The following is a 20,553-nucleotide window of genomic DNA, read 5'->3' as shown; positions in this document are numbered from 1 at the left end:
CTGTTGTTCTGCCTTGGCTTTTAACTGACAATGAATGGTATTGATGGGGATGTTATAGTGTGTTATAGTACTGGGAATACTGGTTCAAATCTGTGGTCCACTGTAACAGAGACTGTGGTAAAAGCCTAGTAAGAACGCACAGCCGTAATCACCAGACATCTATCTCTGAATAAAATAAAAGAGGAGGCAGTAAATAAAAGGCATTAATGCTTTAATGTTACTAGTTTTTTAAGGTCTGTTGCATTCAGGTGTAATACATACTGTGCATGGCCAGCCCATAGATCTGTACACAGATAAAATAATATACTTCTATGGGGGCTAATGAATGCAGTATCACACTGTGACAAAGTGAGAGCACTTATCTTGCATTAGGCTCAGGCAGCGTAACTTTTTTCTAAACTAAATACTGAGGGAGAAAAAGTAGAAAAAGGAAGGAAAGCGCTACTAAGGTACACAATAGTACATTTTGGTAGACAGAATGTGCTCTTTGGTAAAAGGGGTGAATTGGTCATCAAAAAGAAAGGAGAACCAAGGCACTCTTCATATAATTAATTAAAATGTCTTTATTTGTATGGCATGTTCAAAACATGCCATACAAATAAAGGCATTTTAATTAATTATATGAAGAGTGCCTTGGTCCTCCTTTCTTTTTGACGAAATACTGAGGGAGTTTAAGCAGTTTTGCTATAGGTACAGAAAAAGAACAAACATGTGAGACTGATATTGCTGTAAAAGTTAGTGTTTCAAATGAGTTGCTGCTATGCTAGCACATTAGCTAGCAAGTGTAAACATTAGCATGTGTGAGAACATTCCATTCAATAGCACAACACGTGTGTCACTGCTTGCAATATCCTCAACCATTAGTGTAAGTCAGTAACCAACATAGGTGTCAGCCCCTAGTTCTTGTCATGTAGTAGGATGTCAGATCCCAGTGAGCTCGATGACTTGGGGAGAGGCTGCGGTCACATGTCACTGGCCTTGGGGCAATTGTCAGCCTCACCGCTCCATGGCGACACTTATCGTAGATGGCAGGGCAAGGGGGCAGACGGTGGGTGAATACACAGTCATAGGGACTCTGATTGGAGACAGTAAATGGGGGCTGACAATGCTCAGCTGTCCCAGTCCATGTGACTATGACTTTCCTCACCAATGGACATTTCTGTAATGCATGTCACTGCCATGGTCTGTGTGACACACTGATGGGGAGTCAGGTTGGATTTACGTGACAATTAATAATCAATCATCTGACTGATATGACAGGAAGCCTGCATCCTGTCCCTAGCTGTTTCCTCTGTTTGAGGACAGAATGGAAGGAAAAGAACATTCCATTTCCTCTCAAGCAATAATCGCAAAGTGCAGTTTGACCTTGTCTGAAGTGTTTTTTCAAGTGAAAAATGTTGGGAACATCCTTATTACAGTGTAATTACATATGTTATTACACTATAATTACATATGCAATTACACTGTAACAATCATTGTAATTAATTGTAATAATGCATAGTTACACTGTAATAACTCGTGGTAATTGCAGTCTGTAATTACAGTGGTGTTAACAACGAATGCTAGTTACCATGCTTGTTACAAATGTTAAAGTTTCCGATAACATCCCAACACACCATATTTCAGCCTGCACAAACCACTTGATAAGTGTTAGCCAATTGAAAACCGATCACTTCTGCAATAAATAGCTATGGAGTATGATGCCCATGCCCAATAGCAAAAACGGGTTCACAAACAGTTAACATTAAAAAAAACTTTAAAATGTTTAACCATTTCACTGTGCATTGGGTCAATTACAATGGGTCAATTATTTTAATCATCAATTAAACATTTGTAAACACATTAATAAACAATTACTTTTAAAATGATGATAGTCATTCGTGATTGCCAAATTGTAAGCCTATTATTAAGCTTGGTTGAATAATGGTTTATAAATGCACTTAATATGGTCATAGGACAAACCTTGCAAGTGTTTCACCGTTGAGGAACATTCTCACTTTTGGCTGGGCTGCATTGGTGCAATTATTTATTTATCGCAGGAATTAAGGCATCATGTCAAGATCTGCCCATCTGCGCAAAACCCTAGAAATAATGACGACCGCAAATGTGCCCAGATGTTGACATCGATATCATGTGAAAGCGTGCAAAGAACAGGGTCAAGAAGAAGGTCAGTGTGCAAGTCCAAACTTGAAAGATTGCCACGAAAAAAACAGTGTTGTAGGTCAAAAACATCAACACTAGAGAGCAAAAGTATGTTTTCCATGCAATTTTCATTTTTGGATACATTAATTCTGCTGGATGATTTAGCATAGGTATCTAGCTAGCTATTCACTAGCAAAATAGCTAGCTAACATTAGCTGGGCTCGATGGTTGTATGTTCTCTTAACCTTCTCAGGGTATCCGTACTCAAGGGTATTACGTGAGACACACCCAGCATGTTAACGTTAGCTAGCTAGCGGCTTGCAAGCCTCCCCCTTTTTCCTCCAAACATAACGATGGTCATTATGGCCAAACAGTTCTATTTTTGTTTCATCAGACCAGAGGACATTTCTCCAAAAGGTGCGATCTTTGTCCCCATGTGCAGTTAGGAAATGTAGTCTGGCTTTTTTATGGCGGTTTTGGAGCAGTGGCTTTTTCCTTGCTAAGCGGGCCTTTCAGGTTATGTCGATATAGGACTCGTTTTACTGTGGATATAGATACTTTTGTACCTGTTTCCTCCAGCATCTCCATAAGGTCCTTTGCTGTTGTTCTTGGATTGATTTGCACTTTTCTTACCAAAGTACGTTCATCTCTAGGAGACAGAACTCCTTCCTGAGCGGTATGACGGCTGCATGGTCCCATGGTGTTTATACTTGCGTACTATTGTTTGTACAGATGAACGTGGTACCTTCAGGCATGTGGAAATGCTCCCAAGGATGAACCACACTTGTGGAGGTCTACAACTTGTTTTCTGAGGTCTTGGCTGATTTCTTTTGATTTTCCCATGATGTCAAGCAAAGAGGCACTGAGTTTGAAGGTAGGCCTTGCAATACATCCACAGGTACACCTCCAATTGACTCAAATTATGTCAATTAGCCTATCAGAAGCTTCTAAAGCCATGACATCATTTTTGGGAATTTTCCACGCTGTTTGAAGGCACAGTCAACTTAGTGTATGTAAACGTCTGACCCAGTGGAATTGTGATACAGTGAATTAGAAGTGAAATAATCTGTCTGTAAACAATTGTTGGAGAAATGACTTGTGTCATGCACAAAGATGTCCTAACCGACTTGCCAAAACTATAGTTGTTAACAAGACATTTTTGGAGTGGTTTAAAAACTAGTTTTATTCACTCCAACCTATGTGTATGTAAACTTCCGACTTCAACTGTATATAGGTATTTTATGTTATTGAGTAGGCCTATATCTTTGTTTAATCTAATTAATACAATTATTAAACTAACAATGAATATTCTCATTATTTTGTAAGAAATGTAAGATATTTACATTTTTATGTTGCAATAAAGTTAGCTAAAGTAGAAGCGGATATTTTGTTTGTTGGTATTTTCATTTGGTACTATGTAATTATATCGAAATTTCTCATAGATAACTATAAAGTTACACTTCACTTGAAATGGCTAAATCCTGTGTAACAACTGGTGACAACCTTGTACTCATGCAGATATTACAGTACATGTTATATGTGGTGTACTAGTGGGTTTATCCTCTCACTTGGATGGCAAAGAGGTTCAGGTTGTCATAATGGGTAAGTGGGTAAGTATTTTGTTTATATATAATATATCATATATTATATTATAAACTGGGATGACATCTGTATGATATACTGTAGGTCAACCTCACTGACTGGGGTCTATCTGTTGACCTGATCTGTTTTTGTAAACTCAACCAAGTTAACCCAGATGGTACACTTTTTGGGGGACAAGTGCTAGCAACAACATTGAGTGGAGGTAATTGAGGGTAGCTAATTCGAGCCTATTAAGCATCCAACCATTGTAATCTGGGACATCCAGCACATCTGTCTACAAGAGATTACAACCTTGTGGTAGTTATTACTGAATCGTATGCAGCTGAGAAGAAAACAAACACTAAATTGGTGAATTTAGTGGAAACTTGCCTACTTGTAACAAGCATGGAAACAATCATTTTTGCTACAGACTGCAATTTCCACCAGTTACTTGTTGTTATTAGAGTGACTTGTTATAGTGTAATTACACATGAAGGACCCCTTAAGATGAAGTGTTACCGGTAACATTCGGTAACATTTATTTGTATTTATTTTGTCATATAAAGTGATGTGATACATCTCTTTCTCTTCTCATGTTTTCTCTCTGTATTGGTGGGCAAGGGAAGTGTAAAACAAAAGTGTATTTGAAAGTGGTATGGTAGTAGGTGCCAGGCGCACCAGTTTGAGTGTGTCAAGAACTGCAACGCTGCTGGGTTTTTCACACTCAACAGTTTCCCGTGTGAATGGCCTTTGGTCCACCACCCAAAGGTCCAGCCAACATCCAGCCAACTTGACACAACCGTGGGAAGCATTGGAGTCAACATGGGCTAGCATCCCTGTGGAACGCTTTCGACACCTTGTAGAGTCCATGTCCACGGATTGAGGCTATTCTGAAGGCAAAAGGGGGTGCAACTCAATATTAGGAAGGTGTTCCGTACACTCAGTGTAAATGTCTTTTAAATGTTGATATTTGTTGTGTTGACAACCAAACACAATTCAATATCACTAATTATCATTACATTTGAAATCAACCAGAGCTTGGACTATTGCATTGTCTATTTTTAGTTTAATTCTGGATTGAATTGAAACAATAGCTGTTAATTACACTGGGCTTGATTAAAACCCTTAATGGGGGACCAAAGTGTATCTGTACATAAATCAATTCTCCAGTAGGAGGTGCTGCCCAGGCTATTGTTACTTTTTCTGATAGTTGATATAACATTGAAGATCCGACGTTGTTTTAAAGGAACAAATTCAACCTATTTTATACAAGGTTTGCCTATGTGGAAATTTGGTTACCATGATGACATCATCCTGTGGTTGAAATTTCACCCTCAAAACAATAGTTCATGTTGCAGACTTTTTTCAAATCTAATGTATTTTCCACGTAGATTCCACGTCACACTACATTGACAAATTATGTTAAAAAAAGTTGATTCAACCAGTTTGTGCCTAGTGGGATTGTTGTCCTTTTCAGAGCATTGTGGGACAGTGCAAAGAAGCTCAATTAGAGAACAATTGTCACGTACTGCAACTGTGTGACATGAAATAATAGCTTTAGTAATTAACCAAGCCATGAGAGCAAAGAGCAACATTCTGTCACGATGGGAAAGAAAGATAGTCAAAGGTTTCTAGAAAAGTTGATTAAGTTGATTAATTGCTTTGGGATCTCTCCTTGGAGTCTTGGCTCCCAGAGAAGGAAATCACTGGAGAATAGGTCTAGAAGTCACAAGGCTGCCACGTTATTACATTGGTTCTGTCTGCTGGTGTATGCTAATTATCTGACTTAAACATTCTTAATATTCCTCTTATTTGAAAAATTATATTATTTTGACTTGAAAATTTGGAATTAATTCCTACCAAAAAAATGAATCTGTAATACCTGATTGTACAGTGATACCAACATTACCACTTCATCTCAAATATAAATCAGTACACTGCCTTGCTGTTTCCACAGTTCACATAGAGGTAAGGACAACATTACAACATGGGCTATGTTTAAACATGGGAGTTCTGTAGGACTGCCTTGATGAAACACACAGCATTGGAAAGCTTGTCTCTCTGAGCTCTACCATTGAGCAAGCTAAATGCATGATTTCCTCAAGGCAAAACTATGTTGCTGGTAGTCTCTTAGCCAAGCAGGGATATACTGACATTGTCTCTGGAGGCCTGAGGATTTCAGCTGAGTTAGAGAAACAGCCAATTCTCTGGAGAATCCGCCCAGACATGTTCTTTCTCTTTTTCCACCTGCATCTTATACGCAGAGCGAGAACCCAAGCTCTACAAAGAGTCTACAGTCTGTAAACAGGAAGCAACATCAGGTTAACATTCTGCTCTCTTTTCATTATGGTTCCCTCCAGAACGGAGTCTGAGGCCAAAATGGCACCCTATTCCCTATATATAATGTACTACTATTGACCAGGACCCGTAGGGCTCTAGTCAAAAGTACTGCACTATAAAGGGAACAAGATGCCATTTGGGACACAGGCATTGACAGATCAGTGTTGTTTCCAGCAGATTACCGGTGCGTTGTGCAGGTCTGAGGCTGATCGATACACTGTTTAGCTCTGTAGACCTGGGAAACTCAACAACATGCAGCTGGGAAAGAGAGAGCTACAGTAGGCCTATGTACATGTGGATAGGACAAGCTGTGTAGGCTGCTGGCAGCAGAAACCATCTTTTGTCCCATTACCTCTATCCTGTTAAATAGTATCTCTCTCTCTCTCTCTCTCTCTCAAATGGTATGAGCCAGGTGTACTGTGTTTGTCTGTTCAGCTCCTCATGTTCAGCCAAGGAAACCAGGTAGTGAGGTTTCTCTGCAGAGTTGTAACAGACAGCCATTGTTTGATAGCTGGATCGGATCTTCCAGGATAGATGGAGGCCTGCCAGACGGCTAGTGACCAGTCCCCCAAAGGCAGCGATGTTAAGCTTATCATCTGTCCAGTGGAGGAACAGATCAATGCCGCCCGACTCATAGAGAACAAGATGCGATTCGCCTGGGATGCAGATAGGTCGGTGAAGTTTGATAGCAGGTCCTGCTTCTGCTGCAGCTGAGCTAACCACCAGAGAATCTCTTCCCGAAGCTGCTAGATTGTGCAGCCTGGGCTCATAGACTAGACGTAACATAATATGTGAAATCTGCGACACTCAAATGAGTATGATATGTTACGTTTCGTATGGTTATTTAAGACAACACGAAAGGAAGGAGGCTGGTCGGGGTGGATGGGTAGGTGTATAACAATATATCAATCAATCAATCAAATGTATTTATAAAGCCCTTTTTACATCAGCCGATGTCACAAAGTGCTATACAGAAACCCAGCCTAAAACCCCAAACAGCAAGCAATGCAGATGTAGAAGCACGGTGGCTAGGAAAAACTCCCTAGAAAGGCAGGAACCTATGAAGAAACCTAGAGAGGAACCAGGCTCTGAGGGGTGGCCAGTCCTCTTTTGGCTGTGCCGGGTGGAGATTATAACAATACATGGCCAAGATGTTCAAACGTTCATAGATGACCTGCATGGTCAAATGATAATAATCACATACCTCGTTCAAAAGGCATGTACATATTTTGTCTTGCCCATCACCCTCTGAATGGCACACATACACAATCCATGTCTCAATTCTCCAGGCTTAAAAATCTATTTTTTTTAACCAGTCTCCCTCCCTTTACATGTTTGAGTCTCATCACGGCCAACTTTAGCATTTTATCTAATTAGCAACTTTGCAACCACTTAGTACTTTTTAGCTAATTTTCAACTACTTAGCATGTTAGCTAACCCTAACCCTAACCTTAACCCTAACATTAACCCCTAACCCTATCCCCTAGCCTAGCTAAAGTTAGCCATCTAGCTAACGTTAGCCACAACAAATTGCAATTCGTAACATATCATATGGTATAGTTACATAAGACAAAGTTACAACTGGAAAAAATAAAAGCAGGGTGGTTGGTCAAGGTGGGTAGGTATATAACGCAAACGTCTAGCAACCCAAAGGTTGTGTGTTCAAATCGAATCATGGACAATTTTAGCTAATTAGCAACTTTGCAACTACTTACTACTTTTTTGCTACTTTACAACTACTTAGCATGTTAGCTAAACCTAACCGTAACCCCTAAACCCTAGCCTAGCTAACGTTAGCCACCTAGCTAACATTAGCATCAGCCAGCTAGCCACCTTGCTAACGTTAGCCACAACAAATTGGAATTCATAACATATCAGGCGTATTGCAAATTTGTAACTTATTGTATGAATTGCAATTTATAAAATCTAATGTGAATTGTAATTCAAAACATTTCATATGAATTGTAATTTGTAACATAACATACGAAATGAATGATGGACATCCACAAATCTTGCACCTATCGCATTTGGGCCCAGCCTTGAATAAAAACACTGCTAGCCTTCTCGCCAGTAGGGTCCCAGCCACAGGAGCTAACCGCGACATTCACTTGTAAAATGGTGTGGATAAAAATGCTAATCCAAACTCTAATTTCTTCGTATAGTTTGGGATAAATTGCAGAAGATTAGGCTGAAAGACTAAAACAAACAAAGAATTGACATGCTAAAGAAATGAAAAACCCCTATACCACACTTCACAAAGAAAGTCCTGCAGGCTCTATTTTTATCTTAACCTGCAGCTGGCCCAGAACAGAGCAGCATGTCTTGCTCTTCATTGTAAATAGAGGGCTAATATTAATACTATGCATGCCAGTCTTTCTTCCGACATGTTTTTATGAGAAGCATTAATGTGTTGGAAATTCCAAATTGTTTGCATAGTCAACTTACACACAGCACTGACACACACACTTACTCCACCAGACATGCCACCAGGGGTATTTTCACAGTCCCCAGGTCCAGAACAAATTCAAGGAAACGTACAGACTACAAATAAAGCAACACCTCACGGCACAACGCCTCTCTGCCATGTCACCTACTTGTTGTGTGTACGCACTGCCATGTATGTGTAACTGATAGATGCGCGCACAGACACACACACACACACACACAATCTGTTAATGTTTTTAAATGTATGTCAATTGTAAAGTATTTTTACTTATGTCTTTTTAGTTACGTGTCGTACCCCTGTAAAACTAGCTATCACCATTGGCGTTGGCTAATGGGGATCCTAATAAATAAAAATGTAACTGGACGTGACGTGTGAATGGATGAGTATTAGTATGAATAAGAAAAGTGTAATCACTCAGTGGAATTGGTTTTCTATCATAAGAGATTTTCCCTAATGAAAACAAGTCTTCATTGCAGTATCAAATACTAGGCCTGTGTTTTTGCCATCAAATACTATTCCGATTCCAATTTAGGAAATTCAGTTTATACTTAACCTCTACAGGATCCTGGGCTTGCACCTGGGCTGGAATAATACATTATGGCCTTTCTCTTGCATTTCAAAGATGATGGTACAAAAAAAATACAAAAGAATGGATGTTTTTTTCTTTGTATTATCTTTTACCAGATCTAATGTGTTATATTGTCCTACATTCATTTGACATTTCCTCAAACTTCAAAGTGTTTCCTTTCAACATGGCCATTACTTTACTCAGTACTTTGTTGAAGCACCTTCGGTAGTGATTACAGCCACGAGTATTCTTAGGTATGATGCTACAAGCTGCTACAAGCTACTCCTGCGTTGTCTTGGCTGTGTGCTTATTGTCCTGTTGAAAGGTGAACCTTTGACCCAGTCTGAGGTCCTGAGTGCTCTGGAGCAGGTTTTGATCAAGGATCTCACCGTACTTTGCCTCGTTCATCTTTCCCTTGATCCTGACTAGTCTCCCAGTCCCTGAAAAACATCCCCACAGCATGATGCTGCCACCACCATGCTTCACCGTAGGGATGGTGCCAGGTTTCCTCCAGACGTGACGCTTGGCATTCAGGTCAAAGAGTTCAATCTTGGTTTCATCAGACCAGAGAATTTAGTTTCTCATGGTCTGAGAGTCTTTAGGTACTTTTTGGCAAACTCCAAGTGGGCTGTCTTGTACCTTTTACTGAGGAGTGGCTTCCGTCTGGCCAATCTACCATAAAGGCCTGATTGGTGGAGTGCTGCAGCGATGGTTGTCCATCTTGAAGGTTCTCCCATCTCCACAGAGGAACTCCAGAACCCTGTAAGAGTGCCCATCGGGTTCTTGGTCACCTCATGGCTTGGTTTTTGCACTGACATGCACTATCAACTGTGGGACCTTATATATAGTGTGTACCTTTCCAAATCATGTCCAATCAATTGAATTGACCACAGGTGGAATCCAAACAAGTTGAAGAAACATCTCAAGGATGATTAATGGAAACAGGATGCACCTGAGCTCAATTTCGAGTCTCATAGCAAAGGGTCTGAATACTTATGTAAACAAAACATTTTTTTGCAAAAACATTTTTGCAAACATTTCTATAAACCTGTTTTTTGCTTTGTCGTTATGGGATATTGTGTGTAGATTTCTGAGGATTTAATTTTTTTAAAATAAGGCTGTAACGTAAACATTTTTGGAAAAAGTAAAGGGGTCTGAATATTTTCCTAGGGCACTGTATGTGAGGTCATTAGGCCTACTGACGGTCAATACTGATAGTGGATAATATTTAACATGATATAAATATGAAACAGAGAAAGTAGCCTATAAGTAAGATATTTGAGAGTACCCATCCTTAAAAGGCTGTACAATTTAAATTTGGCATAATGGCACAGCATTTCATAAACTTTGATGTGGGAAAGTTGATATGTTGATGTGCTTAAGTTGGATGCCATATGATTGGTTTCACATTTGTCTCCAGCAATATACAGTTGAAGTCGAAAGTTTACATACACCTTAGCCAAATACATTTAAACTCAGTTTTTCACAATTGCTGACATGCAATCCTAGCCCTGAATTAGGTCAGTTAGGATCACCACTTTATTTTAAGAATGTGAAATGTCAGAATAATAGTAGAGAGAATGATTTATTTCAGCTTTAATTTATTTCATCACATTCCCAGTGGGTCAGAAGTTTACATACACCCAATTAGTATTTGGTAGCATTGCCTTTAATTTTTTTTTACTTGGGTCAAACGTTTTGGGATGTCTTCCACAAGCTTCCCACAATAAGTTGAGGGAATTTTGGCCCATTCCTCATGACAGAGCTGGTGTAACTGAGTCAGGTTTGTATGCCTCCTTGCTCGCACTCGCACACGCACACGTTTTTCAGTTCTGCCCACAAATTTTCTATAGGATTGACGTCAGGGCTTTGTGATGGCCACTCCAATACCTTGACTTCGTTCTCCTTAAGCCATTTTGCCACAACTTTGGAAGTATGCTTGGGGTCATTGTCCATTTGAAAGACCCATTTGCGAACAAGCTTTAACTTCCTGACTGATGTCTTGAGATGTTGCTTCAATATATCCACATCATTTTCCTTCCTCGTGATGCCATCTATTTTGTGAAGTGCACCAGTCCCTCCCGCTGCAAAGCACCCCACAACATGATGCTGCCACCCCCATGCTTCATGGTTGGGATGGTGTTCTTCGGCTTGCAAGCATCCCCCTTTTCCTCCAAACATAACGATGGTCATTATGGCCAGAAAGTTATTTTTTTGTTTCATCAGACCTATTGTTTGTACAGATGAACGTGGTACCTGCAGGCGTTTGGAAATTGCTCCCAAGGATGAACTAGACTTGTGGACGTCCACCATTTATTTCTGAGGTATTGGCTGATTTATTTTGATTTTCCCATGATGTCAAGCAAAGAGGCACTGAGTTTGAAGGTAGGCCTTGCAATACATCCACAGGTACACCTCCAATTGACTCAAATTATGTCAATTAGCCTATCAGAAGCTTCTAAAGCCATGACATCATTTTCGGGAATTTTCCAAGCTGTTTGAAGGCACAGTCAACTTAGTGTATGTAAACTTCTGACCCACTGGAATTGTGATACAGTGAATTATAAGTGAAATAATCTGTCTGTAAACAATTGTTGGAAAAATTACTTGTATCATGCACAAAGTAGATGTCCTAACCGACTTGCCAAAACTATAGTTTGTTCACAAGAAATTTGTGGAGTGGTTGAAAAACGAGTTTTAATGACTCCAACCTAAGTGTATGTAAACTTCTGACTTCAACTGTATCTAAAACAATCGTAATTTATATTTATTATTCCCTCTTCCAAACGGATTACTCATTTACCAAGCTCTTATCAATAGATCCTATCAAGTTGTAAAGTATAGTGCATGAAGAATGGTGTTTTTTCTATCAGAAAAAATAAAGTAGATGTTTTTTCCACTTGGAATCAGTAGGTTCGCTAGGTCTTATTCATTGTTCCCTGACGTATAAAGGTTGTGGAATAATTAGGGAATTAAGTCAAGGTCAGAATATAGACACACCTTCATTTATTTGATCTCCACCTAAAACGAATAGCATGCTATTCTCATGCTTACAAATTCAAGTTTAGAATACACCTAGAGAAAAAAAGTGCATAAAAAGGGAATTACATTCCATTTACCTGCTTAACTCAGGTCGGAATTGGGCCCTTACAGCGAACCCAGTGAAGCAATACAAGTACGATGAACACACTGTATCTTTGTTGAAGGCTTTGTTATCATACTCATACTTTTTTTTCTAAGCGGTTTTTATGTTTATTTGAGGCCCAGCTCTCCACAACAGTTTGGGCTGATCAGAGGAACACTTTTTCTGGGACAGACTCTCTTCTCCAGGGTAGGGGGGCTGGGGGACACACGCACTTGTTTTAAAGTTGCAGAGGGAGCAATGAAGCTCACAAAATGAATCAATCAATGGAGGCATGATAATGAATTATTTCCTTGCTGGAGCGAGAGTTGGAGGGAGAGATAAAAGAAGACCCCATGCTGTGCTGCTAACAGCCGGGGGGCCTCAGTGTGTGAATAACGGTGTGCCGGAGCCTGAGGACTGCTAGCAAAAATGTGATGGTGGAAAAACAACGAGATGGCGAGGAGGATGAAGGAGTAGTGGAGTCTGGGTGTTTAGGGTTTAGAGGTCAGGCCGTGCTATTTCCGGGACACGACTCCGATAAATTAGAGAATAACTATTAAAGGGGTAAAATTAAAATAGACATTAGATGACTGGTAGCACAACGGCTCTCCAGCGAATGTTCACCTTTGAAATGATCAACTCACTGATGATTATGGAGATAGGAAATATTAGAGTATGACATTAAGTTACAAGTGTTCTTTTATCATATATCTTGTATAACATTTCCCCCGGTTAAGAGAGTCTTCTATTCAAACTCAAGGATTGGAGTTTGGATTGGAGAATATTAAGACTTTCAATTAAATAGTAAGTTCTCATGTATATGAAAAGAAAGCCAAACACCCTTTCTGTGAACTCTGCGGAAGTCGTTGAATTTCACAATTCGTTGGCAAACAATGAGTTTCCAACATTTGCCTTTAATTGGTTACAGGCTGACAGGCAACTGCTGTTACACTAATGTGCTACTTTTTCATCCCATTTATAGATTTATATCACTGTCTGTGTAAACAAGTGGATAAAGATTCTGTCAGCCTAACAGGGATATCGATTTTATTAGCATTATACTGCTCTGCAATATCATTTGACATATGCTTGGATGTTTCTACTGTACAAAGAAAAAACCCTGTGGTATTTCACAATGTTGAAGATGTTGGCTCATATTTCTTACTTGAAATTTGATATTTATTGAAGTCTCCCGGTACGGAGATATTTTGCTTCGTCTTCCAGACACACATTGTACCTGTGCATTTTAGGCTCATTGTAATCAGGCAACTTAATGAGCGTAGACACATTCTTTCTGTACTGTCCTCCTCTTCTCTTCTCTCCTCTCTATAGGGAGATGGCATTGTTAAATGTCTCACAAAATAGATTATTCCAAGATCAGAGGTACCTACAGTTGCCATGGAGACCCATTTTGCTTGTCTTACTGCGTTATGCAGAACAGAGTATTCCTCTGGCTTCTTGCCGTTCACCGTCTTACCGTTGGCCATATTTAAGGGGCTGCCGAGGGAAACTGTAAAACGGTGGATGTGTGGAGGAAGAGATGTGGTGACAGGACATCCTCTGTTTCTGTCACACCCAGAGACAGAGATGGTTATTAAGGGCTAACACAGCAAGCTGACAGAATGTAATTACCCCGGCACACAGCTGACACAATGAATGTGCCGGAAACCATACAAATATGGTATTGGCAATTAGCCGTGAAGGCCATGGAGTCGTCTAATGAGCCTTCAAATGAAACACCAACGTGGAACAGAGAGGAGCTGGAAGAGAGGAGCCAACCTGAGAGGGAGGCAGGTGGAATAGACCTTAAGTACCGTTATCTTAAGTCACTCTCTACTATGTGCTTAGCTACGGATAGTTCACCACTCACTGCAGGCTACAACTTCATGGGTGGGTTACTTGTTGGACAATGACATGCAGATAGGATCGAGGTTGTCCACAGTGTCAGCTTATGATCTAAATTTAGGGCTGTTTTTTCACTTACTGTGAAAGTCCGAAAACCATGAAAAATGTGCTGCGACAGCTTTACGGTGACGGACGGCTGCTTTGTCTTTCAATGAGTGGGTTTAATTGACTATGCCTTTGCTAATGTAGTAATTTGCATCCCTTGAAAAGCTGTGATCTCCTTGGGATAAGCGTACCCTTCTGATGGCCTGTGTAATCTCCACCTGTGGAGGATAAGCATCACAGGCAGACAGGGGACTGGCGCGGGCCGCTCTTCCCGACCTACACCCTACACGGTCATTCATGCTCCTCCACCGCAAAGCCTGCCCCTCAGTACATTCCACCACGCGCACACGCACGCACGCACACACACGGAACCCTTTTCCTAGCCAATTACACTTGTCTCCCTTTCTTTCCCTCTTTCTTCCTTTCCCTCTTTCCCCCCCTGACCACTCTCTCCCCCCTCTCTGCCACCACACTCTGTTTCAGCCACTTGATTAATTAAGCAGATCTGCTGACGGTGCCTGCCAGCTCAGCTCACCATGTCCTTATAATTCCACTATTAACGGCAGCCATGAAAAACAAATAGACTCCCAGCGAAGGGAGCTCTGGGCACAATGCCCCCAACTCCAGCATTCCCCCTCTCCCTTCCCTTATCCTCTTCACTCCGTCCCATATGGATGCCTCTTTTCCACTCCCCTGGGGCACTACAGTGCATCCCTCCTGCAGTAGAAAAGGTTTACAATGTTAAAGGGAGTACTACCACAGTATGTTTCTGCAAGTTTGGACAAGCATCTGCTTCAATGGCTAAAACACATGTGGTCCTTGAGGTTAATGTATCCGTTCACTCTAATAACAGCACGTGTACCAGCCGTTCTCTAGTATGATCTACCTCTACCACATTGGGTATTTATTTACATTTTTTATTGAACCTTTATTTATGGAATAGATAAATACTACACTCTACCCACTGGGAACACACTGGTTGAGTCACTGTTGTTTCCATGTCTCTTCAACAAAATTACGTTGAAACAACGTGGAATAAACGTTGAATTGACATCTGTGCCCAGTGGGTAGGGCACACACAGAGCACATCTCAAAGTCATTATACCCTTATCTCAGCACCTCCGTAGGCACTGCGGCAGAGATGTGCGTTATTCAACGGCCATTACTTATTCTCCTTTGCGAAGAACAAGAGGTCTCTTCTTCCTTTGACTGAGTTGAGCTCTCCAAACTTTTCATCATTAGTCGGGAATACTACTTTCCAACATTTCGTTAAATACTCATTAGGCAAAGATTCAAGAAGATATTTTTTCTGACTGTGATTACAGCTGTAGAGTTAAGCCCTCCTGTACAGCAAAGCCATCCTGACAGACCGGGGTAAAGGATAAAGCAAGAAGATGTTGGAGAGAGAGAGAGAGAAAAAAGGAAACAACACTGTGCTGCACTGCTACTGTCAGACGCCTAAGTAGATCACTGCAAATACTATCACTTCCTGAAGGGGGTGTCATGAGCCAAACTGAACTCGCATCTTTGGAATGGAATTTGTCTGCCTGCTATGGAACAGAACACTCTCTCTACACAACAGCATCTGCAGAACGGGGCTTAACATTGAGTATTGCTGCCCAGTGTATCTACCAAGCATGGCATCTACAGGGGGAGGTTGTGTAGAAACACCTGAGCTTCCTGGCATCTCAACTTATATTTCCCTCAAGGGAGAACAACTCATCTCAGGAACATCCATCCATAGCACATAAGCCATAAACCTCCTCTTAATAAAACATTCCCACTCCTTGTTTTAGTCTTATGCAGCACAACAGTTAACCTTGAACAATGTCTGATCAATCACATGTTTTATTAGTCCCAACCCTCTCCTTCACCTCCCTGTTAAACCCCTTACACCTTCCTCAAAACAGACCCACCGCCAGCCATTCTCACAGCCCATCTGGATGCTAAAAGGAAAGTAACTGTATAATGACAACAATGATTCCACTAAAACCCAGTCATTACTATGGTTAATGACTGTTGAGGCTTAATGGACCTGTGTTTTTGCCCCGATTGTGAAAGCCTTCAAAATGGTGCCATGCTGCCTACTGCTAATGGCCTGATTTATCGGCTTTGTCCAATTGGATGGACTGGCCATATAGGCCTGGGCTGTGCATTTTGGTGCTCATGTCGCATATTGTGTTTCTAATCACACCGGCTGAAATGTATGGTGTATAGATATCCTCTATAAAGCAATCTCAGTGATAGGGGTTGCTCTGTCATCTTCTGTTCCAGGCCAAATCCAGGCTGCCATATTGGCTGTGCGATTAGGCTTTATTAGGCCTGATGACCAGGTGCTCTCAACCACGGCTCACAGCTCAGAGGCCCATAATGATGCCTGGCCTGGCAAACAGGGCAGAGGATTGCAGGATTATTGGATTGCAGCGCAGCCTGAGTCAGGTTTATCTGGTCTGATCCAGTCTTATCCTGATGGGATGGGCTGAGAGAGGGAGAGAGAGAGAGAGAGAGAGAGAGACCGAGAGGGAGGTGGGGATTTCAAGCTGGACTTACGAAAAGCGGTGTAGAACTCGTGCAGAGTGAGGTGTCCGTCGTTGTTGTAATCATCGTAGCGGAGCAGGTCCTGCATGGTGCACTCCAGCAGACTGTCTTCTAGGTGCTCCTTCATAGAGATCTGGACAGGAGGATGGAAACCATAGGCTGTATTACATTCTATGATTCACATTCTAGTTCTATGGATATAAGCAATAGGACTAAGTCAGATAAAGTACATTATAACAGCTGTCTTCCTTCATTCACTTAACTGTCTTACATCTTCTCTTAACCCTTATTTTAGCCTTGTTCTATCCTATATTTAATTCCCTTTGGAAAAGGTACAGGTGCAAACTATGCTTCTGGTGAGACTGGTCCCATTCTGTACATCTATAGAGGGAAGGAGAACCAATGTGTAGAGCTAGTCAAATACTGCTTAATTAACATACAGATATATATATATATATATAACTGATCATGACATTTAGTGACATCTTATTTCTATTTCTTTGATTTCTCTGATCTTGGATGGATATTTCTCCCTTAAATTTAAAAAAAATGTCTCTTTAAAGATTTCTTGGCTACGTGTCAACATTAATAATTGCCAACCATGATTTGATCAGATCTTCAATCAAATCTTCTAAACTGCTGAGATGTGAGAAATAGTTCATAATGTATATTTCACATCGGTCCTGTCTCCTCAAAGTAGAAAAGTGCAAATTGCCCGTCCCAAATGACACCCTATTCCATATATAGATTTAAAAGTAGTGTACAAATTATATAGCGAATAGGGTGCCATTTGGATGTAGGCAAAGTATTTAATTTTAGTTTCACGAGACAAAGAGTGATGTCATTTAGCAACCTGTTCTGTAAGCTAATAAAACACGACAGCTATTTGTCACAACACTGCAACTAAATAATTGGAAGTATCTACCTTCTAAAAAAAGATCACGAACCTAAACAGTGCTTTAATGCAGAAACCAACACATTCACAAGTTCTCGCATGTCACCCCACTCCTCCGCACACTCCCCTGGCTTCCATTTGAAGCTTGCATCCACAACAACACTGTGGTGCTTGCCTACGGAGCAACATGAGGAACTGTGCCTCTCTACCTTCAGGCTATTCTCAAGCCCTGCCAGTGGAGGCTCCTAAGAGGAAGAAGGGGAGGACCATCCTCCTCAGTGAATTTCATAAAATGTTTAATTGTAAAACATTTTAAATGTTTTCCTAAATATAATCACGTCACCAAATAAATGATTAAAACACACTATTTTGCTAAGAAGGTCTACAGTAGCCTCAACAGCACTCTATAGGGAAGCACAACGGTGTAGCCGGAGGACAGCTAGCTTCCGCCCTCCTCTGGGTACATTGACTTCAATACAAAACCGAGGAGTCTCATGGTTCTCACCCCCTTCCATAGACTTACACAGTAATTATGACAACTTCTGGAGGATGTCCTCCAGGCTATCAGAGCTCTTTCAGCATGAACTGACATGTTGTCCACCCAATCAAAGGATCAGAGAATGATCTAGTACTGAAAGCATAAGCTACAGCTAGCTAGAACTGCAGTGTATAAAATATGGTGATTAGTTGACTCAAAGAGAGAGAATGAAAATAGTTGAACAGTGTTGAACAAATTAATTTCTTCCTAAATGAAGGAGAAACGAGAGAAATAGAGAGATTGTCATTTTTTTCACTTTCAGTTTTACTTAGCTAGCAAATTCAACTAGCTAGTTTAGCCTACTGAAACACCCTGCTCAAACAGATGTTAGCTAGCTGGCTATGACTATCCAACACAACACTGGAACTCTTCCAAGTCAAGGTAATCTTTAGGTATGACTAATTTCTTGTCACCGGGGCCCGCTGTTGTAACTGCTTACTGACTGTACACTGTAACTTTACGGCTTGGTTGTAGCGGGTTTACTAATACGTTAGTTATATTAGCTATGTTATCTATGGTGACCATGATGTAGGCTGTGTGTAGCGGTTTGGCTTGGAAAGTTTTTTTTCCGCCTGGTCACATACAGCTGATGTGTTGCGCGTTGAAGTCCACAAGCGAAGGGAAGAGCTGAGAGGAGAGCGCATAGATGCAACAAGGAATACAAAGTGGCTGCTTCATTCTGCCGATTCTGTTGAAAAAGGTTTCTTAAATGGAAGCAAATGGAACAAAACAGGGATAAACATACCTGAATTTGTCCAATAGAAACTCTTGTTGGACTAATGATTACACCCTATATCAGCTAGATGTAGGCAAGAGTGTGCAAGGCGGTATTAAATGTCACTGTCAGTCCATGTGTCACTGTCTGTGACCTCAAATTTGCCTCTCGACCTGTGCGCACCTACGTTGTAAACTTTCATTCATAGGCTAGGTTGTAGCAACCTCATGATGGGTATAGGGAACATTAGAGTATCATGTAGTAGCCTAACCCTATCGCTGTTACATTGAACTGGGTGAATGGAATATGAAAGAGGGTCATCCAAAACGCTGCAATTGAAAGAAGGCCATGGCTCATGAAAACATTTTTTTTGTCCCCCCTCATCTTAAACGGCACTGACCGCCACTGAACCCTACACCCCAACCCGAGCCCCTTCTGGCATAGGACTAGTAGAAGTAGATCACACATGGATGGAGATGCATCCAATTAACACCAGTTAGTGTGGCTCTGATGCCCATCTTAATCCAATTCTCACCCCAGAGAAGTACCCACCTGTTCCAGCTCGTCGCTGCACAGACGGCCATCCCCGTCCATGTCCAGGTACTTAAACATGGTGTCCACCAGGGCTCTCTTCTGGTCCATGTCTCTCTTAATGTTCCTGTCCTCGCCATTCAGGCCTTTAGGCTGCATATCCAGCAGCATGCTCTTCAGCTTGTTGTAATCTGCCATGGTGCACGTGTCTCCTATAACAACACAATACAGACTTTAAATTAACCTCAATTAGGTTCTAATGACCTTACCGCTGCAGGACTAAATGATTTTGGAGGATGGTTAAGTGTGTAGGAGTGAGTATATTAAATGTGTGTGTTTGTGTTTGCGTGCGTGCGTGCATGCATGGGTTCTTGCTCGCTTGAGTGCGTGTGGCGGTGTGTGTATGTGTGTGCTTGCATAATGTGTTTTCGCGCAGGGGGTCCAATTAATTATGTATAATCCTCCAATCCACATGAAAACAAAAGGTAAACATCCTCATTGAGATGCTTTAGACAGTTTTGTCCTCTTTCACTTGCTGAGGGATTAACACCCCACGTTTCAAACACAGCATCACATCCTGCCTGACTGCTCAGCACTCTGTCTCCCAGCCCGCTGATAAATATGTGCAGAGGAATGGAGGAGCCATGATTAATCAAGTGCAGCTGAGAGTGTGTTTATTCCTTACTTGAAATAAAATTGTGCAAACACAGGCCACCCGCTGTGGGCATCTTTAGAACTTGATGTGAATGGAGAGCATTGCTCCACTCCCCCCTTCCTCCCCCTTCCTTCCACCAGCTGCCTGTGAGAGTTGACAGGAGGTGGGAGGGGTGCCTGTGTATCTCCGCCAAGTGATGAGCGCACCAAATATTAAAAGCTCATTGATATGAATAAGTCATTAGAAAATGTCTCCCGATCGCTGCGAAGAGCCATACCCCCTCCTGCGAGGACCGGGGCCTGATTGCAATGCCTAATTCAGAATAGACATCAACATCAATTACAGCTAATAAATACCACAGAAAGACAACGGTGTACAAGATGCAGGCATCCAAAGCGTCCAACCTGCATCCCCCCTGGTTCCCCCACCCCACTGTAGCACTGATGCCTCAATGTCCTATCCGTTCACCCTCATGTCACTCCTAAACTCAACAAGACTTCTGTTAAGCCTCTAAAAGGGAGAAATGTCTC

The 20,553-nt window shown here is 41.3% G+C and overlaps 1 protein-coding gene across 1 annotated transcript in view; it reads right to left on the bottom strand.

Moving 5' to 3' along the window:
• LOC120043896 (follistatin-related protein 4-like) overlaps positions 1 to 20,553 on the bottom strand; it is a 288,303-nt gene that overhangs the window by 39,649 nt on the left and 228,101 nt on the right. The window contains exons 3-4 of the mRNA XM_038988499.1: positions 19,390 to 19,580; positions 16,702 to 16,822 (exon numbers count right to left, since the gene is read on the bottom strand). Coding sequence (XP_038844427.1) covers positions 16,702 to 16,822; positions 19,390 to 19,580 — 312 coding nt within the window. The remainder of the gene's footprint in view (positions 1 to 16,701; positions 16,823 to 19,389; positions 19,581 to 20,553) is intronic.

This window comes from Salvelinus namaycush, chromosome 3 (assembly GCF_016432855.1).
Source record: "Salvelinus namaycush isolate Seneca chromosome 3, SaNama_1.0, whole genome shotgun sequence".
Taxonomy (NCBI): Eukaryota; Metazoa; Chordata; class Actinopteri; order Salmoniformes; family Salmonidae; genus Salvelinus; species Salvelinus namaycush.
The sequence above is the reverse complement of the archived record's forward strand: the minus strand, read 5'-3'. Positions and strand labels throughout refer to the sequence as shown.